The sequence below is a fragment of the Bombina bombina genome, chromosome 5 (genome assembly GCF_027579735.1).
Source record: "Bombina bombina isolate aBomBom1 chromosome 5, aBomBom1.pri, whole genome shotgun sequence".
NCBI lineage: Eukaryota > Metazoa > Chordata > Amphibia > Anura > Bombinatoridae > Bombina > Bombina bombina.
In genome coordinates this window covers 989,533,355-989,560,348 of record NC_069503.1, presented here as the reverse complement: position 1 = coordinate 989,560,348, position 26,994 = coordinate 989,533,355, and the positions used below count along the sequence as shown (strand labels likewise).

The 26,994-nt window shown below is 37.8% G+C and overlaps 1 protein-coding gene across 1 annotated transcript; it reads right to left on the bottom strand.

Annotated features, from left to right (window-relative positions):
- Nucleotides 1-1,684: 1,684 nt before the first annotated feature.
- TP53INP1 (tumor protein p53 inducible nuclear protein 1) lies at nucleotides 1,685-24,708 on the bottom strand. Its single transcript, XM_053715213.1, has 4 exons — nucleotides 24,493-24,708; nucleotides 12,030-12,299; nucleotides 5,699-6,041; nucleotides 1,685-2,796 (listed from the first exon to the last, which is right to left on the bottom strand). The coding sequence occupies exons 2-4, from the start codon at nucleotides 12,142-12,144 to the stop codon at nucleotides 2,544-2,546; spliced, it is 711 nt and encodes a 236-aa protein (XP_053571188.1). The 5' UTR covers nucleotides 12,145-12,299; nucleotides 24,493-24,708; the 3' UTR covers nucleotides 1,685-2,543.
- Nucleotides 24,709-26,994: the final 2,286 nt, after the last annotated feature.

Below are 26,994 nucleotides of genomic sequence, written 5' to 3'. Positions count from 1 at the left end.
TAAGTACTTGTTAGTGCTTATGTATCTGTACTATACATAACTCCATTAACATTGAATTTATTTTTTTACAGAATAGTTTTATTGAAGCCTAAATATTAGAAAGAGCAGACAAGCACTATTTGTAATTGGTTAGAGAAGCCATACTACTTTCTCATTCATTTATCAAACTGTACCAGCACTTATTAGCTGAAACCAAGAGCCTAGTTATGCATCTTAATTTTTAAACCATAAGCAAATTTGTGAAAAAAGTATTACCACTCTGAACATGGTGGTATTTTATAAATTACTATTCTAGATAAAAGTACACTTTAAGGAACCTGCCTTTAATGTTCCCTTAAAATGTTTTATAAACAGAAATTGTCATTTATCATTTATGATTAATGAGACAAAATCCCAATAAAAAACAAAAAACAAAACAAAAGCATTGATAAAAAATAGTGAATTAATCTCCATTAACTGGAAAAGCAACAAAAAAAAATGCATAAAACATGCACAAGTACTACATTATTCAAATGTTCGGCTGATTTGCTTTTACATATATATATATAGATTTTTTTTTGACCCTGAGAATAGTTCTTGCTTTTCTGTCTGTGCAGATACACTAGTTAACTGAGTTAATGTTGATGAGGAAATACTTTAAAGTGTATCCTGTAAGTCTATCATGGTACTCATCATTCAGAGCTGCACATATTGCTGAATTAACCCTTAATTCAGGTAGTCAGATACCAGCCAAGTGCCTAATTACAGTAGCCTTTTTCTAAAGATTCTTATTGACACAGTAAAATAGAAAATACACAAATTAGTAAAATAATACTAATAATAATGGTTACCAGTTTACACTAACTACACACAATTTTTAAATTTTATGTATGTTTAATATACACAATGTATAAAAATCTAAGTTGAGTATAAAAGGCCAACAACAGCTTTCTTAAATAAGGCGTCTCATTAAAAAAAAACCCATACAATTTAAACGCAGGGTAAATTAATTGAAATGATACAGGAGTAAGAAGCCAAGCTTTTAGTAATGTTATCATTCCTCTAGCAAAGAGGAATACACACACAAATATATATATATATATATATATATATATATATATATATATATACACACAAAAACATATCTTTGTGTGTATATATATATATATATATATATATATATATACACATATACATATACATATATATATACATATATATATATACACACACACACGTATATATAAAAATAAGGCAAGACCCAGTGTGTTGCAATTCTTGGCACTCCAGATGTTTCAGAACTACACTGTATATTTCACATGATGCTTAGGCACTCTGGAGTCCAGTTGAGCATAATGGGAAATGTAGTTCTGAAACAACTGGAGTGCCTTGGTTCGCCATCATTGTCATATACGAATTTCATAAAAGCATTTGACTAGATCTTTCACACAAAGATGTATTTTGTATATCACACACAAGCATATAATGTGACAACTTCCGCCTAAATATTTTTTTAAATTAAGCTCTAAAACAAGCATACTACTGCCAAATGTTTCTAATACCCAAATCTCCCCAGGACAATATAATATAATAATGAGAGCGTGTGTGTGTGTGTGTATATGTGTATATATAGATAGATAGAAAGATATTAAAAAAAGTTGACAAAAAAAACCTATAATAAATAATAAAAATGAAAGTATATTGCTTTCTTGCATGTAATGAGTTTATGTTTCTTGATGCTAACACAGAATACCTTTTCATCAAATGAATTATACTTTACCAAACTGAACATGAGCAATTAGACATGCTCACTCAAAACTAACCATTAACAAGGGCCTATACTTGTCAACATGCATTGCAGGAATGGTACGTGGCACATAAAGGAGATAGATGTAAGGTAGCGAATAGAGGTAAAATGCCCCTATACATAACTAAAGTAAAAATTAACTCTCCAGGATGTTACTTAAAGACTCAAGTCATTAAGTGCATTTACATTCTCTAGCAATGTTACATGAATATATATTAACTTAAGGTGGTCTTCAAAATAAATGAGATTCATGAATCAATAAGCACAAGAAGAAGATTATAAAATTATAACTACAGTATAAAATAGTCATACATGCAATATATATATAAAATAATTACCAAACCTGCCAAGCAGATTGACTTAATAGCCAAAAGAATCCCAAATAGACAACATAATAGAACTGGGATGAATGTTTACTTTGTTCTTTTGACCTTGTGTTATGCGTTTTGTATGTATGACCATTTTGTCCATAGTAAATATTAGGTCCTTATGAAAAAGGGTTACGGATATCATCCTACATATTTTTAAGTAGAAAACAGATAGCTGGTTTACCCATGTACACAGCTTACACATTCTTGTAATTTTACCATTGTACTAGTAAAATACAGAAGAAAACATTGACTGAAACGTAAATTTACTGTTAAGAGATCTGCATTTATCTCATATGAGCTTCTACAAAGCCAGGATACATGATGCCCCAGTCAGCAAGTTCCAAGGTCTTGAAAATAATGGGCGGAAATTTGGTTAAAATATTTCCTCAATAATTGTACTGGCGCTGGCAAGGCTGGTGAACAACTAATCCACTGTGCTTGATCTGGCGGGGATGGCATCCTCGAACAAGGTTTTGGCGTCGAAGGCTCTTTCGGTTAAGCTGGTTTCGTTCAAATTGACGCTTTGACAACTTTGAGGAGAGATATGTCTTGGTCTGTTCTATAAAGTTAATGTGAGCTGCTAAAGCAGCAATATAGCAATGTGCGTGTTGAACAGTCTTTTCTTTTGGAGCATCCAACCTTAAATTAAAAATATATTATTTGATTAATTTTACAATAGTCAATAAAATCAGTATATATAGAGTGACAATTATCAAACTTATAAACCAAACAGCTATCACTCAAAAAGACATGGAAATGTGTTAATGTAGTGTTTGATGCCAAGTGAAATATATCAGGACATTGTCAAGTCCCAACCCATGACCAAAAAATCCTATATTATAAAAGGCCAAGTGTTTGTCTGAAGCCGTCATGCGCAGTAGAGACAAACACTTGGCCTTAGAAAGCGCACAGCTGATCCCACGCGCACCCACCCGACCTCGCACGCGCACCTCTGTAAATGAAACGAGAGAGAGAGAGAGAGAGAGAGAGAGAGAGGACTAGTACAAAATATTTGAAATAGCTGTTTTTACTTATTGAAACAATCACCCATTGTTCTCAAAAACTATAGAAATGGACTGCGTCGGCAGAAAGAGCAGCTCTCATTATTTTATCTCACTCTTTCTAGACACAAAGGCAATACTTAGGTATTTTAAAGTTAATTTTAGGTAGTGGTTTCAATATGTAAAATAAGCTATTTAAGTTGCAATAGTAAATATAAAAGAGTAATTTCCAATACATATAATACTCTGCAGCTGGCAAAACAAATCATTTAAACACAATAAGGGTAAAAAATACCATACAGTATCTATCGCTTTAATGTGCTAAAGTAAGAGGAAAGGATGGGAAGGAGAGCACCGGCCTCCATTTGAGCACCGGGCAGCCGATGCATTTAATAAGCAGCTGTGCAAGCACGTGCCACAAGAAGGAAAGTGACCATGCTTTTACCCCTTTCCTTAGACCATCCCAGGGGCTTTAAGTAGCATTTTACCTGGAGCCATTACCACTTGTTAGTAGTTATGGCACTCAGTATTTGTCAAACCATGTGGTCGTGGTACTTTATCCCTGCCAGTGTAACAGAGGAGGGTTACACACGTACAGACCAACCATGCCACACATGCTCGCTCAGCTGCCAGAACACTACATGAAAAAACAGGAGATCTCACTGCAATAAAAAGAAATAATTAAAGCAGGACCAGGATTGGGACAATTCATTAGTTTTCCAAAACTAACCAATACATTGAAAATCATAAGTAAAGCAAGGCCATGATGCAACAGCAGTCAATTTTACTTCCTGGTGAAAATACTTTTGTTTGTTTTTTTGACATAGACCTTTTGTTACCAGATGAAAAACGGTAGCAAGACCCAAGAGAGGTAATTCAGTGGCTCCCTTGTTATCAAAATAAAAAAGTGCTAATCACAAATCACATAATGCTATAGTTTTCTTCATAATGCATATAAAAATACACTATATGGTCAAACGTATGTGGACACCACTACTAATGATTGAGTTATTAAGGTGTTTCAGCCACATTCCTAGCTTACAATCAGCACATGAAATCTCCATTAGCAAACATTGGCAATAGAATGGGTCTTACTGAATAGCTTTAAATGTTGCGCTGTTATAGAATGTCACCTTTTGCCACAAGTCAGTTTGTGAAATGCCTGCGATACTCAATCTGTCCTGGTCAACTGTAAGTGCTATTATTCTTAAGTGGAAGTGTCTAGAAGCAACAACACCCCAGCCACAAAGTGGTAGACCATGCAAACTTATTATCTGTTGCATCACTCACTGCAGAGTTCCCAACTGCCACTAAAAGCAACATCAACACACAAAGTGTGCGTCAGGAGCTCTAATATATGGGTTTCCATGGATGAGCAGTTGAACGCAAGCCTCATATCAACATGTGTAATGCCAAGCGCCGGCTGAAGTGGTGTAAAGAATGCCGCCACTGGACTCTGGAGCAGTGGAAACGTGTTCTCTGGAGTAATAAATCATGCTTCACTATCTGACAGTCTGATGTAAGAATCTGGGTGTAATAGATGCCAGGAGAACACTACCTACCAAATGCATAGTGCCTACAGTAAAGTTTGGTTGAGGGGGGATAGTAGTCTGGGGCTGTTTTTCAGGGTTTGGACTGGGCCCCTTAGTTCTAGTGAAGGGTTATCTTAATGTTACAAGATACAAATACATTTTAGACAATTGGGTGCTTCCAACTTTGTTTGGTGAAGGCCCTGATCAAGTGAGGTCTATAAAGACATGGTTTGACAAGTTTGGTGTGGAGGAACTAGAGTGGCCTCTACAGAACTCTGCTCTCAACCCTACTGAATACCTATAGTATGAATGGGAACACAGTTTAAGAGCCAGACCTTCTTGTCCAACATCAGTGCCTGACCTCACAAATGTTCTTTTGGCTTAATGGCCACAAATTCCCAAAGACTGATTCTAAAATCTTGTAAGTGTTGTAGCTGTAAAGGGGGGGGGGGGGGGGCTGCATATTAATTCCCATGCTTTTGGAATGGGATGTCCAAGAAGCTCATATAGGTCCACATTAATTTGGCAGTATAATGTATATTTGTATAATAAATATGCTGAAAATCTGCTACAATTTAATAGGAGCAACACATGATGTCTACTTAGATCATTATTCCATACAAATTATTCTCTACTCTTCTCCAATCTTACAACAGGGACATGGCTGCTACACTGTATTAAAGGGAGACCTAGCAAAAACAACATTTTGCATATAAAAGAGCACTACATTTTTGTTTGCACAAATGGTTAAATTTAAGATATTGAAATTGTTTTTGAAACTAACAGAAAGTGCATCTTTGTGCACAACTCATTTATAGGGAAATATGGCTCACCAGCTGATAAGGGCAATTCCCACAGCTCTATAGAAACATACTAGTATAAAAGTGCATATCATCTTGCCAGACATATGCCAATTACACAACCAGGAGGACGTTTATATTTTCTGATGCAAGCAAGAGTATTACATGTGTTTACATTTGAATGAATAAGATAAGAAGCAAAACTTACCCTAAACTATTAGAACTCTGAAATTCAGACTCACAATCAGCCTCCTCTTTGTGGCAGAGATTATGAACAGCATATACAGACATGCTGGGATGCTCTATCAGGAGGTTTTCTAAAGGGCTTGTTTCCACCTGTAGAGTAGTCAAGTCTCCTGCAGTAAAACAAGGTGGTGGTGTCACGAACCAGCTCTCCTCCATTTGGTATGGGCTGTAGTGAACAAAACAGGAGTCACTGAGGTTTCCCAACCGTTCAAAAGCAGTTGTGCAGGACAGAACCGGAGTTTCATCAACAGAAGGTATCTCTTCAAACATAGCGGCTTCTTCAGATAATCTAGTGCAAGGATCCACTTTAATGGAGTCAATAAAAAAAAAAAACAAGAACATTTTATTAACATTATATAATAAATGGATATCAAGCACAACTAATAATAACGTCTATAACATTAAACTGAAATGATTTACATGGGATGAAATAAAAATGCTGTACTGTTTTGGTGGTTTTGTTTCCTTAACCCCTTAACCAAATACAACGTATATATACGTCATGCAGTACGAAGCCCATCGTACTGCATAACGTATATATACAAGTAGCAGCTTCAGGAAGCTCCAGCAGCCTCAGCTGTAAAGTGACAGCTGAGACTGGTGTTCCTGAGATGCAGGCAATCTGTCCTCATATGGTAATGGAGCACAATTGGTGCTCCGTTACCAAATGAGTGCAGATTGCCATATCGTTACAGATAGTGACACGGCCTGGGTCACTGTCTGTAATAATCTCCTTCAGTAGCGGTGGGAGGTGCAGAAGAGAGGCGGGTGGGCGGCACAGAGGTGGAGGGGGGAGGGAGTGGGAGTGGTCCTACACTGCAGAAAAAAGTTTGGAAGGGAGAGGGAGGGAGGGAAGAGACACTACACTACAGAAAACAAATAAATGAGGGTGGGGTCCCTACAATCACAGGGAGGGGGGGGGCACTACACTACAGAAATAAAAAGAAAATAATAAATTAACTTATGCCCGTCTGGAGAACCACTTCTGCCGGCTTCGTTGAGTACTTCTTGCCACTTGGATAAAGACTTCTCCCGGCTTTGTTAAGGATGGATGTCGGCTCTTCAAAACTGTAAGTGGATCTTCGGGGGTTAGTGTTAGGATTTTTTAAGGGTGTATTGGGTGTTTTTTATTTTTAGATTAGGGGTTTGGGATGCAATAGAACTAAATGCCCTCTTAAGGGCAATGCCCACCCAAATGCCCTTTTCAGGGCAATGGGGAGATTAGTTTTTTTTTTAGTTAGGATTTTATTTGGGGGGTTGGTTGTGTGGGTGATGGGTTTTACTGTTGGGGTGGTTGCTTGTATTTTTTTTTCAGGTAAAAGAGATGATTTATTTGGGGCAATGCCCCGCAAAAGGCCCTTTAAGGGCTATTGGTAGTTTAGTTTAGGCTAGGTTTTTTTTATTTTGGGTGGGCTTTTTTATTTTGATAGGGCTATTAGATTAGGTTTAATTAGTTTAAAGATCTTGTAATTTGTTTTTTATTTTCTGTAATTTAGTGTTTTGTTTTTTTTGTAATTTAGCTAATTGTATTGAATTTAGTTAATTGTATTTAATTTAGTGAATTTATTTAATTGTAGTGTAAGGTTAGGTGTTAGTGTAAGGCAGGTTAGGTTTTATTCTACAGGTAAATTTGTATTTATTTTAGCTAGGTAGTTACTAAATAGTTAATAACTATTTAGTAACTATTCTACCTACCGGTAGTTAAAATAAATACAAACTTGCCTGTAAAATAAAAATAAACCCTAAGCTAGATACAATGTAACTATTAGTTATATTGTAGCAAGCTTAGGGTTTATTTTACAGGTAGGTATTTAGTTTTAAATAGAAATTATTTAGGTAATGATAATAGGTTTTATTTAGATTTATTTTAATTATATTTAAGTTGGGGGGGGTTAGGGTTAGACTTAGGGGTTAATAACTTTAGTATAGTGGCTGCGACGTTTGGTGGTGGCAGATTAGGGGTTAATAAATGTAGATAGGTGACGGCGATGTTAGGGACAGCAGATTAGGGGTTAATAATATTTAACTAGTGTTTGCGATGCGGTAGTGCAGTGGTTTAGGGGTTAATATCTTTATTCTAGTGGCAGCGATGTCGGGAGCGGCAGATTAGGGGTTAATAATTTGATTTTAGTGTTTGTGATGCGGGAGGGCCTTTAGGGGTTAATAGGTAGTTTATGGGTGTTAGTGAACTTTGTAACACTTTAGTTATGAGTTTTATGCTATAGCTTTGTAGTGTAAAACTCATAACTACTGACTTTAGAATGCGTAACGAATCTTGACGGGATAGGGTGTACCGCTCACTTTTTGTCATCCCAGGACAAGCTTGTAATACCGGCGCTATTACAATCCCATTGAAAAAAGACTATACGTAATTTGCGTAAGTTGATTTGCGGTAAGGCCAAAAAAGTGTGCGGTGCTCCTAAATCTGCAAGTGGTAGTGAAAAAGCAGCGTTATAATGCAAAACTCGTAATCTAGCCGATTGTAGGGAAGAGGTGAGTACAATGGTGACATTATTATACTTTTTATTTCCAGCACAAAAGCTGGACAGGATACCCCTTTAAGTACTTATATCCTTCATATATATCGATGTGTCTTGTGTGATTCACTTGTTAAAAACAAAAACTGAAGCCAAAATTAAAAATTACTTCTTGTATTATCATATACTGCCTATGATTTCTAGGTCCAGAAATCAACCAACCTAAATCATAGCAGATATAATTAAAGTGAATGTCAATTTTCAAACTACTCAAGGCTCCTAATATTTCTATTATACATGGTGATTCAAACCGTCAACTTTAAAAAAAAATAATAATAAAAATATATAATATATTTTATACACTAACTTCTCTCCGTTTTGAGCCACAACTCCTCCCATAAGGCACTTCCTTGCTTTGCAGAGAGTGAGGTATAGAGTGGTCCCACCTACTCTATATGTATCTCTGATGCGCGCACCCGTGATGCCCTTACTTTGCGCATGCGTGAAAAAACATTTGTACTTAATCTGCGCATGCGTTTAAAAAACTAAATACTTATTGTGCGCAATCGTGAAAATAGGATAGACAGGCTGCGCATGTGTTAACATCCGACCTCCTCAAAGCAGAATATAGTATTCAATGAATGTATCTCACGGGCACCGTGAGCAGTGGCATACAGTGCTGACAGGGCCACCGCGACCAGTGGTGTACAGTGCAGGCAGTGGGAATACAATTATTGGTATACAGTACTGACAGGGGCACCGTGACTAGCGGTATACAGTACCTGCAAGAGTAATGGGTCTTATAGAGCATTTGCGTCTCGTGGACACGCATCACTTCTGAAGCTGGGTATTAGAAGCTAACGCATGCGCAGAATAAGTGCAAGACGTTGCAAAAAAGGGGTTGAACGCCACAGGGTAAAAAAACGGATTGGCAATCGCTATTGTCAATTATTTCCAAATAGAGGGACAAAATGGTTGGTGGAGGAATCTCGGCTCCAAAAATGAGAAAAAAAAAGGTATATATTTGGGATTAGCAAGCACACACAAAAAAATGATGAATTAAGGTCCACCTAAATTGTTGCGAGTGATAATATGGCAATAAGCGACACTGTTGAGTTTACATTCACTAGCATTTTTGCTATCACTTCATTTAAACAGAAATAGAGCCTTGGTTATTTTATTTACCGTAAAACTATATATATATATATATATTTATATAAACAACCCAAGGTATTGATCAAGGCCCATTTTGGTATATTTCATGGCACAATTTCACCGCCAAATGCGATCAAATAAAACAAATTGTTAACTTTTTTACAAACTTTGGGCTTCTCAGTAAAATTATTTAGATACTGCTTGTGCAATCACGGCACACATGATTGTAAAAGCTTCACTGGGATTCCCTTTGTTCAGAAATAGCAGACATATATGGCTTCGCCATTGCTTTTTGGTAATTAGAAGGCCGCTAATTGCAGCTGCGCACCACAATTCTATTATTCCTGGCAGTGAAGGGGTTAATTAGGTAGCTTGTAAGGTTAATTTTAGCTTTAGTGTAGAGATTACCCTCCAACCTGACACTTCCCACCCCAGGATCCCTACCTGATCCCTCCCCAACCATCTTAAGTACTGGCAGACAGTTTTTTTCCAAATTAAGTTTTTTTAATTTTTTTCTGCAGGGTAGGACCTCCCCATACCTTCCAGCGATACGATGAGCAAATTACCACAAGATATGTATGTATGTATGTGTATAATATATATATATATATACACACGCACACACAGATTGGGTGAAGGGAATAAATATACATTTCCTTTTCCTAAGAAAATATGTTAAATAGAGCTTAAAGGAACATTAAACCCATTTTTTTTCTTTCATGATTCAGATAGAAAACATAATTTTAAACATTCAAAATTACTTCTATTATCTAATTTGCTTAATTCTCTTGATATACTTGAGATAGGCTCAGTAGCTGCTGATTGGTGGCAGAACATAGATGCCTCATGTGATTGGCTGACCCATGTGCATTGCTATTTCTTCAACAAAGGATATCTAAAGAATGAAGCAAATTGGCTAATAGAAGTAAATTGGAATGTTGTTTAAAATTGTATTTTCTATCTGGATCATGAAAGAAAAAATGTGGGTTTAATGTCCTTTTAAGCAATAATAATACAACCACCTCTCTACAGTATATTGAGTTGCTGGAGGATCAACACACTTATAGAGGTACATATCCAATTGGTAGGACATTGGAAAACGTATCTTACTGCCTAGATATGCTACCAATTGGATTATATGTACCTCTGTATTCCAGCATCTCAATATACCCTATAGGAATAGTTGTAGTATATAGTATTCCTGGTGCTCTATTTATCATATTTTCTTAGGAAAAGGAAATGTATCTTTAATTATATCTGCTATGATTTAGGTTAGTTGATATCTGGACCCACAAATCATATCTGCTCATTTATAAAAGGCAGTACAATTTGTTTTAGATTAATAAGAGAATAAACATCTCAATTCATATAGGCAGTATATGATAATACAAGAAGTAGGATTCAGTTTCGCACATTTATAAAAGGCAGAAACCGTCTTATGAATATTTATTAATACCAATTAGTACTTAAAGGAATATCCTGTCCAACTTTTGTGCTGGAAATAAAAGTAAATATATTTCTACCTCACTACACAGCACCTTAGTGAATTACTAATAGGTGTATTAATAAATATAATTCCTTTAATTAATATTAAGAGGAGTGTCATTGGTTTTTAACCAATACATTCAACATTATCATATTGTCTGAATGCACATAAATACACACATATTTAGACGTTATATACACCTTATCCTATACCATAACTTAACCCTTATAAAAAAGTTTTTAGTATTCATATGAATAATTTATGTTATGTTTAGTGCAATTTTAATTTTATCCCTAACTCTTTATGTGAGGTCTTCATGGCAATTTAGATTGAGCTGAGTTCAACAATACATGTTTACTTTCAACTTGTCATGCACACACAAGTTAGCAATATCATGAGCGTGCTAACTCCAAGGGGATTGGAGAAATTAACCTATGAGGAGAGGCTAGCCAAACTGGGTCTTTTCTCTTTAGAAAAAAGGCGCTTGAGAGGTGACATGATTACTTTATATAAATATATTCAAGGCCCATATACAGAGATGGCAGAAGCTCTTTTTATTCCAAGAAAATTGTTTCTGACAAGAGGTCATAATTTAAGGTTGGAGGAAAGGAGATTTAATCTCCTGCAACGGAAACGTTTTTTCACTGTAAGAGCAATAAAATTGTGGAACTCATTACCAAAGGAGGTAGTGAATGCCAATACCATAGATTCATTTAAAAATAGTCTGGATAAATTTCTGTATATAAACAAAATTCATGGATATGATTGCTAGTATTAAATGGGTCACATTTTAATGGGGTTATTTAAGCTTAACTGGAGCTTTTTGTAAGTATTTTAGATTTGTATAGGTTGAACTCGATGGACTTCAGTCTTTTTTCAACCTTATCTACTATGTTACTATGTTACTTGTATTCTAACCCTATGTTGGGCTGGTTTCAAATAATAAAAAAAAAAAAAGTCATGATTGTGTTATATAGCTTAACCTGAATTGACTTTAAAAAAAGAAAAACCTCTCTCAGAAACCAGCATTCACTAGACAAACACAGAGCCACAGGAGACTTGTTTAATTTAAATTGTCAAAACTTAGAATGAACAAACTATGCAAAATACTTTACCTCAATCACCTGCAATGGGAAATGTTTAGACAATGTAGGTTATTAAAACTAAATTCTTACCAACAAAGTCAATGAGAACCCATTCATCGTCATCTTCTTTTTCACTGAACTCAGGCTCTTGGCTCAAGACACTGCTGGCATTTCCAGAAAACATACTGTTCAGCTTTTGGAACATTTCTAGAGCAAGGCACAGTCCCTTAGATGTGATTTAAACGTCACAGTGATGGCTCAGGTTTAGCCAAGTGGCACAAGCAGTGATAAAGTGCATAAATGAGTTCTTCAATAAAATAGGTAACACGCCAAAAATTTTTATTAATTTTATAACAAGACCTGAAAGAGAAAAAAAGGAGAAATGGTTATTTACAACTAGCATATACATATATACATAAGAAATAAGACTTAATAGCAACACATTTTCCTGCATATTACATTGCGCAACCAACAATAATTTGTTCCTTAACACATTTTTTGGCAATTGGATGGTAGAGCATCATTGTAAACAGAATGTAACACTTAATAATAATAGTAGTAATTAATAGTTATTTAAAATGTAAACCTAGGAACAGTGGTCGCTTTACTGCCACATTAGAAGACCACCTTTTGCCACCAGCTATACTTGGCACAGCCACAACAGTCCTGGGAAGCACCTAGAATTTTAGCACTTCTGAAAAATGATAATTGCTTTATAACATAGTCAAAAAAGGTTTTGTTCAAAATCACAAGTATGCCTGAAATTGAAAACACTGCTAAAATATCAGTCTATTATCATGATGCCAGCTCTGTCATCCTAGAATTCACCTTGTTCCCTTCAAATGTACTGCTCACTTTAAAGGTGTTCATGCAAGATGGAACAGGGTAACATGATCTTATAACTTCCACCCAACAAGTGAAGAATATATTCCAACAGCAAACCAGCTAAAACAATGCCAAGATTTATTATTACCAGACAGAAAATGGAGATAGTAGATATAGCAGGGGATTCATTTGGTCACTGAGCTAAAGAACAAGTAATGAGCAAGCACGTTCATTTAACCAATGCTTTTCTTTTATAAATCAGTGTTTTAAGGAGCATTGTACTCCAAATGTTCCTCCATTATATACAAATAAAAATTTTTTTTTTTTTTAAAATAGCTGTTCCTGTGCTGACAAAACCAATGTTTTTCTGTTGGTTTTGTCCCTTTCTGCCAATCAGCAAAAGATAGCTAAGTACCAGTAGTACACAATTCAAAGCAACAAAGTAGGCACCTGTTATATAGTATAGCGAGTATTCCCTTTAGTCCTCTATTACCAACACTCTCCCACTACCATTCAAAACCTCCTGTGTTAAGCAACAGATGCGTTCCAAGCACACCATTCTGGTCAGCCTCAAATGGGGGCGTATACTTGCGGTCTGCCGTGCACTGTGATGTCTTCCTTCTTGTTCGTCCCAATCAGTAGTACACAAACATATACTTCCTGTTAGATTCAGTTTAAACTTCAACAATAAAACAAAAATATTTCAAAATTAATAGCCAGTGTCCTCCTCTGGCACTTTTTAATGGGTGCACCATCCTACTGATTTTTACTCACCACCCAGCTAATGTTTTAACCAAAATTAAGCTAAAATAACAAAAAGTGACAGTCTACACAGGATTAAATATTAATTTATTGTACCATGGACACCCCCATACTTTGTTATTCTGCCATTATAAGATGGCAGCATAACTCCTCCTAGACAATCAGGGGGCACGCCTGGTCCAATGAAAAGGCTCTCACTTGTAAATCGATGACACGTAGTTTTGCACATGCACAATGGGTCTGAACGCGTGTCTCATGTAATCTAGTCACTCTGTATAACATTTAGCTGCAATTAATTAGTTCTGACGTCACCCGCACTGCCGGGAGCGATTACTACCAGACCCACAAGGAGGGAGGAGGAGTTTGGCGGCCATATTAAAAGAGCAGAATAAAGAGTTTCCCTACCATACATTATTCACTTTTGCCCTGCATTATGTTGTTCCGGATGGAGTGCAGTGTATTTGGTACAACAATTCATTTAAAAGGTACAGTCAAGTCCAAAAAAAAAACCTTTCATATTTCAAATAGGGCATGTAATTTTAAACAACTTTCCAATTTACTTAATCTAAATGCATTTTGATAGTTTTTCACCACTAGAGGGCATAAGTTCACGTGTTTCATATAGATAACATTGAGCTCATGCACGTGACTTTACCATGGAGACAGCTCTGATTGGCTAAAATGCAAGTCTGTCAAACGAACTGAAATAAGGGGGCAGTCTGCTGAGGCTTAGATACAAGGTAATTACAGAGGTAAAACGTGTATAATTAATAAACTGTGTTGGTTATGCAAAACTGGGGAATTGGTAATTAAGGGATTATCTATCTTTTAAAACAAAAAAAATTCTGGTGTTAACCGTCCCTTTAAGATGCATGTAAATATCGTTTAGACTATCCCTTTAACTTTTTTTTTTTTAAATATGTTTATTGCTCAAATTATCATTAAATAAATGTATGCTAATTATACAATAATTTGTGATTTGGATAGAAGAAAACATAATTTATGCTTACCTGATAAATTTATTTCTCTTGTAGTGTATCCAGTCCACGGATCATCCATTACTTATGGAATATATTCTCCTTCCCAACAGGAAGCTGCAAGAGTCCACCCACAGCAAAGCTGCTATATAGCTCCTCCCCTAACTGCCATATTCAGTCATTCGACCGAAAACATGCAGAAAAAGGAAAAACCATAGGGTGCAGTGGTGACTGTAGTTCAAATGAAAAAATTACCTGCCTTAAAGTGACAGGGCGGGCCGTGGACTGGATACACTACAAGAGAAATAAATTTATCAGGTAAGCATAAATTATGTTTTCTCTTGTTAAGTGTATCCAGTCCACGGATCATCCATTACTTATGGAATACCAATACCAAAGCTAAAGTACACGGATGATGGGAGGGACAAGGCAGGTACTTAAACGGAAGTTACCACTGCCTGTAAAAAACCCTTTCTCCCAAAAATAGCCTCCGAAGAAGCAAGGTATCAAATTTGTTAAATTTGAAAAGTATGAAGTGCAGACCAAGACTCCGTCTTGTAAATCTGTTCAACAGAAGCCACATTTAAAAAAGGCCCAAGTGAAAACCACAGCTCTAGTAGAATGAGCTGTAATCCCTTCAGGAGGCTGCTGTCCAGCAGTTTCATAAGCAAAATGAATTATGCTTTTTAACCAAAAAGACAGAGAGGCTGCTGAAGTCTTTTGACCTCTCCTCTGTCCAGAATAGACAACAAACAAGGTGAACGTTTGATGAAAACTATAGTAGCTTGTAAGTAAAACTTTAAAGCACAAACCACGTCCAATATTGTGTAATAGACGTTCCTTCTTTGAGGAAGGATTAGGATACAAGCATGGAACAACTATCTCTTGAGTGATGTACTTGTTAGATACCACCTTAGGAAAAAACCCAGGTTGGTACGCAGGACTACCTTATCCGTACGAAGGACCAGATAAGGAGAATCACATTGTAACACAGATAACTTGGAGACTCTACGAGTCGAGGAATTAGCTACCCAAAAAGAACTTTCCAAGATAAAGATTGATATCTATGGAACAAAAAAGGTTCAAACGGAACTTCTTGAAGAACCTTAAGAATCAGGTTTAAGCTCCATGGCGGAGCAACAGTTTTAAACACAGGCTTGGATCTAACCAAAGCCTGACCAAATGCCTGAACGTCTAGAATACCTGCCAGACGCTTATGCAAAAAAATAGACAGAGTAAAAATCTGTCCCCTTTTAAGGAATTAGCTGACAACCCTTTTCTCAAAAACATCTTGGAGAAAAGATAATATCCTGGGAATCCAGACTTTACTCCATGAGTAACCCTTGGATTCATAACAATCAGATATTTACACCATATCTATGTTCAATTTTCCTAGAGACAGACTTTCATGTCTGTATTAAGGTATCAATGACTGACTCGGAGAAGCCATGCTTTGATAACATCAAGCGTTCAGTCTCCAGGCAGTCCATCTCAGATTGATTCTATTTAGATGGTTGAAAGGACCCTGAGGTAGAGGGACCTGTCTCAGAAGCAGAGACCGTGATGGAAAGGATGACATGTCCACCAGATCTGCATACCAGGTCCTGCGTGGCTACGCAGGCGCTGTCAAAAACACCAAAGCCCTCTCCTGCTTGGTCTTGACCTCCGGAGGAAATCCCACTCCCCCGGAAGAAAAGTCTGACGACTTAGAAAATCCACCTCCCAGTTCTCAACACCTGGGATATGGATAGCTGATAGACAAGAGTGAGTCTCTGTCCAGTGAATTATTGTAAGACTTCTAACATCGCTAGGGAACTTCTGTTCCCCCTTGATGGCTGATGTAAGCCACAGTCGTGTATATTGTCCGACTGAGTATGATGTACCTCAGAGTTGCTAACTGAGGCCAAGTCTGAAGAGCATGGAATATCACTCCCACTTCCAGAATATTTATTAGAAGGAGGGTCTCCTCCTAAGTCCACTATCCCTGAGCCTTCAGGGAGTTCCAGACTGCATCCCAACCTAAAAGGCTGGCATCTATTGTAACAATTGTCCCATCTGACCTGCGGAAGGTCATACCCTTGGACAGATGGACCCGACATAGTCACCAGAGAAGAGAATCTCTGGTCTCTTGGTCCAGGTTTAACAGGGGGACAAATCTGTGTAATCCCCGTTCCTCTGACTGAGCATGCATAGTTGCAGCGGTCTGAAATGTAGACGTGCAAACGGTACTATGTCCCTTGCTGCTACCATTAAGCCGATTTCATTCATGTACTGAGCCACCGAAGGGCGCGGATGGGATGAAAAAACACGGCAGAAATTTAGAAACTTTGACAACCTGGACTCCGTCAGGTAAATTTTCATTTCTACAGAATCTATCAGAGTCCCTAGGAGGGAAACCCTTGAGATTGGGGATAGAGAACTCTTTCCTTGTTCACTTTCCACCCATGTGATCTCAGAAATGCCAGTACTACGTCCGTATGAGACTGGGCAATTTGGATGTTTGACGCCTGTATCAGGATGTCGTCTAAATAAGGGGCCACTTCTATGCTCCGCGGTCTAAGGACCGCCAAAGCGACCCCAGAACCTCCATAAAGATTCTTGGGGCTGTAGATATCCCAAAGGAAAGAGCTACAAACTGGTAATGCCTGTCTAGAAAGGCAAAACTGAAAAACGATGATGATCTTTATGCATCACAATGTGAGGATAAGCATCATTCAAATCCATTGTAGTCCTCTATTGACTCTCCTGGATCATAGTTAAGATGGTACGAATAGTTTCCATCTTAAATGACGGAATTCGTTTAAGATCTTTAGATTCAAAATAGGTCTGAAGGTTCCCTCTCCTTGGGAACCACAAACAGATTTGAGTAAAAACTCTGTCCCTGTTCCTCTCTTGGAACTGGATGGATCTCGTACACAATGTAAGAATGCCTCCTTCTTTATCTGGTTTGCAGATAATTGTGAAAGGCGAAATCTCCCCTTTTTTTGGGGGGGAATCTTTGAAATCCAGAAGATATCTCTGGGATATAAATTCCAATGCCTAGGGATCCTGGGCATCTCTTGCCCACGCCTGGGCGAAGAATGAAAGTCTGCCCCCTATAGGATCCGTTACCGGATAGGGGTCCGTTCCTTCATGCTGCCTTAGAGGCAGCAGCAGGCTCCTTGGCCTGCTTATCTTTGTTCCAGGTCCGATTGTCTCCAGACCGCCTTGGACTGAGCAAAAATTCCCTCTTGTTTTGCCTTAGAGGAAGAGGATGCCACACCTGCCCTGGAGTTTTTAAAAGGCACGAAAATTAGACTTTTTTTCCCTTGATTTGGACCTATCCTGAGGAAGGGCATGACCTTTTCCTCCAGTGATATAAGCAATAATCTCCTTCAAACCAGGCCCGAATAGGGTCTGCCCCTTGAAGGGAAGTTAAGTAGCTTATTTATTAAAGTCACGACAGCTGACCATGATATAAGCCATAGCGCTCTGCGCGCCAGTATAGTAAAAAACAGAATTCTTAGCCGTTAGTCTAGTCAAATGAACAAGGCATCAGAAAACAAAGGAATTGGCTAGCATAAGCTTGTCAAATATATTCATCCAATGGAGTCGCTTAACTGTAAAGCCTCATCAAGAGACTCAACCCAGAACGCTGCAGCAGCAGTGACAGAAGCAATGTATGCAAGGGGCTGCAGGATAAAACCCTGTTGAATAAACATTTTTTATCCATTGGATCTAAAAAGCACAACTGTCCTCGTCAGAGGTAGTGGTACGCTTAGCTAGAGTAGAAACTCTTCTCTCCACCTTAGGAACTGTCTGCCAGAAGTCCCGTGTGGTGGTAACTATTAGAAAACATTCTTCTAAAAAATAGGAGGGGAAGAGAACGGCATACCTGGTCTATCCCATTCCTTATTAAAAAAACATTTTAGTAAACCTCTTTAGGTATTGGAAAAACATCAGTACACACCGGCACTGCATATTATTTATCCAGTCTACACAATTTCTCTGGCCCTGCGATTGTACACATTCATTCAGAGCAGCCAAAGCCTCCCTGAGCAACAAGTGGAGGTTCTCAAGCATAAATTTTAAATGTAGAAATATCAGAATCAGGTTAAATCATCTTCCCTGAGTCAAAAAAAAAAATCACCCACAGACTAAGCATATTGTGAGGTAGTATCATACATGGTTCTTAAAGCGTCTGTATGCTCTGTATCTACCCCCAGAGCTAACTGCTTTCCTTTAATTTCAGGTAGTCTGACTAATACTGCTGCCAGAATATTATTCACCACCTTTGCCATGTCTTGTAAAATAAACGCTATGGGCGCCCTTGATGTACTTGGCGCCATTCAAGCGTGAGTCCCTGAAGCGGGAGTCGAAGGGTCTGACACGTGGGGAGAGTTAGTCGGCATAACTTTCCCCTCGACAGAATCCCCTGGTAAAAGAAACGCTATGGGTGCCCTTGATGTACTTGGCGCCATTTGAGCGCGAGTCCCTAAAGCGGGAGTCAAAAGGTCTGACACGTGGGGAGAGTTAGTCGGCATAACTACCCCCACGATAGAATCCTCTGGTGATAATGTTTTTAAAGACAAAAAATGATCTTTATTGTTTAACATGAAATCAGTACATCTGGTACACATTCTAAGATGGGGTTCCACCATGGCTTTAAAACATAATGAACACAAAGCTTCCTCTATGTTAGACATGTTAGAACAGACTAATAATGAGACTAGTAAGCTTGGAAAACACTTTAAATCAAGTTAACAAGCAAATATATAAAACGTTACTGTGCCCTTAAGAGAAACAAATTTTGTCAAAATTTGAAAAACAGTGAAAAAAAAAAAAAAAGGCAGTAAAACAAACGAAATTTTTACAGTACATGTAATAAGGTAACAGAGCATTGCACCCACTTGCAAATGGATGATTAACCCCTTAATGCAAAAAACAGATAAAAAAATTAAAAAAAACGACATAGACGTTTTTAAAAACAGACACAACAAACTGCCACAGCCAACAGTGGGAAGCTTCAGTTAACTGTTTCTATGCAAAATTTAAGCCAGCCATGTGGAAAAAAACTTAGGCCCCAATAAGTTTTATCACGAAACATATGTTAAAAAACGATTAAACATGCCAGCAAACGTTTTAAAACACATTTTTACAAGAGTATGTATCTCTATTAATAAGCCTGATACCAGTCGCTTTTACTGCATTTAAGGCTATACCAACATTACAGTGTTATCACCAATGTACGTTAAAAAACGATTAAACATGCCAGCAAACGTTTTAAAACACATTTTTATAAGAGTATGTATCTCTATTAATAAGCCTGATACCAGTCGCTATCGCTGCATTTAAGGCTTTACTTACATTACTTCGGTATCAGCAGTATTTTCTTAGTCAATTCCATTCCTAGAAAAATATTTTACTGCACATACCTTATCTGCAGGAAAACCTGCACGCCATTCCCCCTCTGAAGTACCTCACTCCTCAGAATGTGTGAGAACAGCAAATGGATCTTAGTTACGTCTGCTAAGATCATAGAAAAACGCAGGCAGATTCTTCTTCCAAATACTGCCTGAGATAAACAGCACACTCCGGTGCCATTTAAAAATAACAAACTTTTGATTGAAGAATAAACTAAGTAGAAAGCACCACAGACTCTCACGACCTCCTATCTATGTTGAGGCTTGCAAGAGAATGACTGAATATGGCAGTTAGGGGAGGAGCTATATAGCAGCTTTGCTGTGGGTGGACTCTTGCAGCTTCCTGTTGGGAAGGAGAATATATTCCATAAGTAATGGATGATCCGTGGACTGGATACACTTAACAAGAGAAAATGCTATAATATTAAAAAGTATTACAACAGTCACGTATTAGTGACAGAAACGCGTTGTTGGGCATGGCCAGGGGGGATTGTTTGGCGTGGTACTCGAATGGCTAATTGCAGTTAGAATATACCGCTAACGATACATAGTAACACTGCATAGTTAATTTGTGACTTCCAGTTACATAGTCTCGGCTTGGTACGCTAGTTTATCTCTGTATGTAAGACTTATTGATACTAAAATAGCCTCTGTGTGAGGAACCATGAATAAGCATTTCTGATTATATTATGCTATTCCTCTGCTGAGTTTCCATACTAACAAGTAGTGAGACATTTATTGATACCGAATAACCTCCGTAGGAGGACTAGTAACTAAAATTGAAGTGTGACTTAGGAGTGTGAACTATGGGTATGTGTGTATGATATTTAACATAGGGATTGAGATAGAAATAGTCTGATTTTGTTGAATCAAAGCAGTACGCAGGCAGGAGGTCGCCTTTGAGCGCATAGAATGTCTGAACTCTGATGAGATTTTGATGCAAGCGTGCCGTTTTACATAAACCCTGTCTCTCATTAACCCTACACACTAAGGGGTCTATCAGGCTCCCCGGAAACAGGAGTTAAGAAGCAGCAGTCTTAAGACCACTGCTCCTAAACTCATACGCCGCCTCTGAGGCGGCGCATAGCAATTCGCCCGTCCATGTACGATCGGGCTGATTGACACCGCCTGCTAGCAGCCGATTAGCCGCGAATCTGCAGGGGGCGGTTTTGCACCAGCAGTTCACAAGAACTGCTGGTGCAATGATAAATGCTGACAGCTTATGCAGTCGGCATTTATCGATGTGCGGCAGACATGGTTCGGTATAGCGGATCATGTCTGTCCGCACCTGTATAAATAGACCCCTGAGACCGAGACTATCTTTCCCCCCTGCACACATGGCCTTTTTGTTTTCAATACATTTGTCAGACATTTAATTTGGAGTTCATGGATTAAGAGGTGATAGTGATCTTACCCATCTCTGAGATTCCTCATTAATGTATTTTGTCCTTTCTGTCGCATATTTGTTAAATAAAGTGTTATTATTTTTAAATGCACACAATCATCTGTGTAAAAGAAAGACCATAGGATAGTACCTGAGTATATCTAGGACTATAATTAATGTTTTCTGGCAGAACAGCCAAAAAAGGAGGAGGTGTTCAATGTGCCTCTGCTTTAGATATTTAATACTAATTAAACTGCAATTACACAAGCCCCCCCCCAAGAGAATGTAAACAAAAAACAAAAAAAACAAAAATGATAAACATCACTTGACACCTGTCACAATAACTGTCAAAATTTGTATACTCTAAAATGAATAATAGCATTAAAGGGACATTAAACCCCCAAAATGTCTTATTTTTAAGATAGAGAATACAATTTTAAACATTCCAATTTACTTCTATTATTTTGCTTCATTCTTCAGATATTCTTTGTTTAAGAAATAGCAATGCACATGGGTGAGCCAATCACATGTGGCATCTATGTGCAGCCACCAATTAGCAGCTACTAAGCCTATCTAGATATGCTTTTCAACAAAAGATATCAAGAGGATGAAGCAAATTAGATAATAGATGTAAATTGGAAAGTTATTTAAAATTGCATGCGCTTTCTAAAACATGAAAGAAAAAAAAAATGTGGGTTTCATGTCCCTTTAACTCATTATTATTCCCCCATGAAATTCATAGCAGCAACACTGGCTTGTCCTTCTCTTCAGAAGGTCAGAGACTCACACTTTCAAGGACCTCTCCGGCTGAAGCCTCCAGTGGGCACTTTAATGTTACCTGAAACGACGAAATGATTAGAAGCAAAGACAATTCCTTGCTGTTAATGGTGTGAACAGGGGGGGGGACCTTTCCAGAGGCCATATCTCAGCACTGCACCACAAGAAGGTTTATTCGAGAGAAGGGTGTCTGCCTTTCAAACAACAGGACTCAAGATGTTCTAAGATGCAGGTGTTCACTGTTAAAGCAACAATATCCTAACAACGGTTTAAATTCTGTTTTGCTTCAAAGGAAAAAGGTGATTACATGCCCCACAGGAAACAGGGCTTAAAGGGACAGTCTACACCCATATTAACATTAGCCAATACGTTAGATAAAGTTCAGATTGTCCTAACTCACCCCCTCTTCGGTAACGAGTCTGCTTCACAAACAGAGTTATTTGTAATCAAAACTCTGATTCTAATTGTTATAAATGGCAGACCAGCTCCGCCTATTAACTACATCATAGACTCTCTACTTTAAAACACTCCAATCAAAATTAGATCACCGATTAAAAAACAGGATTGTGCTTTCGTTGTTTAGCGCATGCACACCTTCTGAGGAACCAAAACACTCGGCTTAGTTATTTTCCTGCAGCACAGACGGACTTCCTCTACATCACTTCTGTAAATAGGAGCATGCGTGTTTACACGGTAATTACGTAGGTGGTTGTACGTGAACGAGTATGAGATACAAAGAGAAGGGTATTTCAAAGTAGGAGGAGAAGGGAATGGGTGGAGTTTTTTGGCCATTTTTAACGATTAGAAGCAAAGTTTTGATTTCGAATACCTCCGTTTGTGAAGCAGACTCATTAGGGTAGAGGAGGTGAGCTTTGAAAATCGGAACACGATCTAAGGTATAGGCTAATGTTAATACGGGTGTAGACTGTCCCTTTAACGTATTTGCTGTATAGTGGAAAAGTGGTAATTATCCCCTAAACACAACATATAATAAAAACATACAATACACAAGAAAGGGAATTACCTACTTTCAAATTATGTTTCTCAATGAACACTATGGGGTCGAATTAACAAATGGCGGGCAGACATGATTCGCTGAAAGAAAAAATGTGGGTTTATGTCCATTTAAGGAACTTATTTATAAAGATAGTTCATGGATCATAATTAGTTTGTTAAACTTTTAAAGCTATTATGACGTTCTATTCCGCCCTAACCGCGCAGTGCTTTAGCGCCGTTAGGACAGAATAGAACGTCCTAGCCGTTTGGTTGTCCTGAAGCCAATGGTGCTTCCAGGATGGGATCGCGTGCCTAGCATCATAGGGACACCCCCCTGACCCCATCATTGTTGTTCTGATTTAGAGAAATTAACCCTGTCATCAAAGGGTTAAATAAAGGGGCCTTTGTAATGAGATGCAAGCAGTTACAACTAGGAAAACATAGCATCTAGAGTTAATTAACATTCGTTGTATGACATTTATCATCATACCTCTTCAGCAAATATTGGTACATTAAATTATTGGCAACCTCACTAAGGGATTTGCATAATGATCGAGTATGCCAAATTATGTGATTTAAAAAAAAAAAAAAAGTTTCAATCTGTTTTTAAGATTAACTAGCTCGGTTAGGGGTTACATAGAATGCAATGGGACATATTACAAACTTTCTTCCAACATAGATATATCCAAGCCACGCATTCATATAAATACAAAATACTCATAAAAAAGTAGAGAGCCAGGTGTAAGTAACATGGTATAGGTCCGGTTTCTTCTCATGTTTACACCCCATATAATTACAAAATACTTATAAAAAGTAGAGAGCCAGGTGTAAGCAACATGTTATAGGTCCGGTTTCTTCTCATGTTTACACCCCATATAATTACAAAATACTTATAAAAAGTAGAGAGCCAGGTGTAAGTAACATGGTATAGGTCCGGTTTCTTCTCATGTTTACACCCCATATAAATACAAAATACTTATAAAAAGTAGAGAGCCAGGTGTAAGCAACATGTTATAGGTCCGGTTTCTTCTCATGTTGTTGACACCCCAGGCTACAACGTCAGTTGAGATACTCCAGCTAACCTAAGGAGAATTTCACAACAAACATATAGAAGCCTCGCCCACTCTGGGAGGATCTTAGCGCGTCACCCAAACGGCATACGTCATCACCTTGTGTGTCACACTCACACAAAGGGGGAAAGTAAAAACAAAGACAGTTACGGGTATGCGGCGCGCTCCCGTGTCAAAACTCGCAAAGCTCCTGTAGTGGCACATTATTTAACCCCTTCGTGCCACACAGGCCAGCAACGCTTTCTTATGTAATAAACAAAGGAATTAATAAGATAGATTACAGACACCTATAGTCAATAACTATAAGATGTCTAATAAGCCCCGCACACAACAGTATTTAGATATCAAAATGTTACTTACTTTTTATTTAGTTTGCCCCTTTATATCCAGTTCAAGTAATGTCCTTAGTGTTAATGAGGTAGAAAGATATGATCTCTTCGCGTAAATATAAACTTCTGTGTGATTACGCTGTTTACGAGAGCTAAATTATTCTGCTGCTCTCTTCCGTCGGCTTCTTCTTTCCTCCTAACTGAAGCTTTTGTTGTTGTACAACCGATTTTGCGAACAGCTGATCGACCTCTGATGTCACGGTCGTAAGCAGCCAATTAGAGGAGGCGACTGAGTGATGGGCGGGCTGTCGTTAACGCACGTGATGACAGGGGCGGGTTAAAAACAAGAAAACAATGTCAATCATTGGGAGCTGAAGAGGACAAGTCTGGACAGACGTTAGTGGGCAGCTTAGTATTGTGGTTTGGAACTTTTGAGGTTAGGCAGAAGGTGGTGGTCATCAAAAACTCAGTATTCTTTTTCTTCCTGTAAGCTTTTATGCCCTAAGAACAATAATGTACTAAATATTAAAATTCCAAGTATTGCTAATCTCTAGGCAATGGCATAATCAAAGAGGAAGTAAAACAATTGATTCGCTTTTTTTAGTACTGCTTTAGTGGTTTTTGTCCAATTACGAACGTCTCACTGTGATTGCTTATTAAGAATTTCTAATCTGAAAATAGCAGCAAAGGATAAATGATTCTAATTAAATTAAAAGTTACCACTCTAAACCACGTATGCTCACATATTAAAATAAAAATATTTAAAGGTACAGTCAACTCAAAAACTTTTATTTTTTAAAAATATAGATAATCCCTTTATTACTCATTCCCCAGTTTTGCATAACCGTTATCTATGTGATTATCTTGTTTCTAAGCCTCTTTTGACAGCCCCTGATCACATGGCTATTTATTACCTATTGGCTTGCATTTTAACTAATCAGTCAAGTCTCATTCACATCCCACAGGCCAGGCGTGAACACAATGTTATTAAATATGGCTCACATGAACTTGCAGTCTCTTGTGAAAAGCTAATAAAAAGCATGTGATAAAATGCTGTCTGTAGTGGCTTTGATACAGGCAGAAATTTAGAGGTTTAAATGTTAGAAAGTATATTAATATAACAATGTTGGTTGTGGAAGGGGTAATAAAGGGATTATCTATCTTTTTTAAACAATAACCATTTTGGTGTTGATTGTCCCTTTAAAGCAAATGAAAAGCTGACAAAGGGCACCGGCACAAATTAGAAGTGTAGTCCACTGAAGGTCTAGGGAGAGAATCGTATTATAAACTTATACTGTTATTAAGGCAAGCGTTAGGCATCATGGAGGAAGGAGGTGAGGGCTGCCATCTCAGTTGTACATTTAATTTGTTACTAGATCATAGCTTGGTGAAAAACAGACCTAAATCATGAAAAAGGTGGAAGGGGCATGGTCACTTTCATAGTTAAAGATCCGTTAAAGGGACAGTATACTCCAATTTTCATATCACTGCATGTAATGGACACTACTATAAAGAATAATGTAAACAGATGCTGATATAAAATCCAGTATAAAACCATTTAATAACTTACTTAGAAGTTCCCAGTTTAGCTTTGTTAAAAAGGTTAGTTGGAACGCCCACTGCAAGTGGTTCTATAGCTAAAAAAAAGCAGCCCCCCCCCTTCCTCTGCATATGGAAAGATCCTTTACACAAACAGGAGCAAGCTGGAGTAGGTATACATCAGTATACTTCAAGTTCTAATGGGCTTGGTTAGGATTTCAGATGATTTCAAATTTGGTACACAGTGCAGCCGTGCCGCCAGTAAGGCCAGTCAAATACTTGGTTGCATTGGAAGATGTATTAGTAGTAGAAATAGCAAGGTTCTTATGCCACTTTACAGATAATTTGTTAGACCAAATATGGAATACTGTGTACAGTTCTGGAGACCATATCTTCAGAAAGATATAAATAACCTATAACCTGTCCAAAGGAGGGCTTCTAAAATGGTACATGGTCTAAAATATAAAACATATAAAGAAAGACTCTATGATCTAATATGTGTAGGGATAGAAGGGAAAGAGGTGACATGATAGAAACCTTCACCTATATGAAGGGACTTAATAAAATAGAAGCTGAAAGCATTTTTCACAAAAAAATAAATGCCAAAGCAAGGGGTCACAATCTAAAGTTAGAGGGTAGCAGATTCAGGAGAAATTTGAGGAAGCATTTTTTTACAGAAAGGGTGGTGGATTCATGGAATAAACTTCCATTTGAGGTGGTAAACACAAAGGCCTAGATTTGGAGTTTGGCGTTAGCCGTGAAAACCAGCGTTAGAGGCTCCTAACGCTGGTTTTGGCCGCCCGCTGGTATTTGGAGTCAGTGATTAAAGGGTCTAACGCTCACTTTTCAGCCGCGACTTTTCCATACCGCAGATCCCCTTACGTCAATTGCGTATCCTATCTTTTCAATGGGATCTTCCTAACGCCGGTATTTAGAGTCGTTTCTGAAGTGAGCGTTAACTCCAGCCGCAGGAAAAAAGCAGGAGTTAAGAGCT

Bases quoted from the DNA above. Each gene is read 5' to 3' on its own strand.
- TP53INP1 (XM_053715213.1), bottom strand. From the start codon at position 12,144: ATGTTCCAAAAGCTGAACAGTATGTTTTCTGGAAATGCCAGCAGTGTC. The intron at 6,042-12,029 runs GTAAGAATTTAG...ACTCCATTAAAG, and splicing joins GGTTCTCATTGACTTTGTTG to TGGATCCTTGCACTAGATTA. The intron at 2,797-5,698 runs GTAAGTTTTGCT...TTTTAATTTAAG, and splicing joins CAGAGTTCTAATAGTTTAGG to GTTGGATGCTCCAAAAGAAA.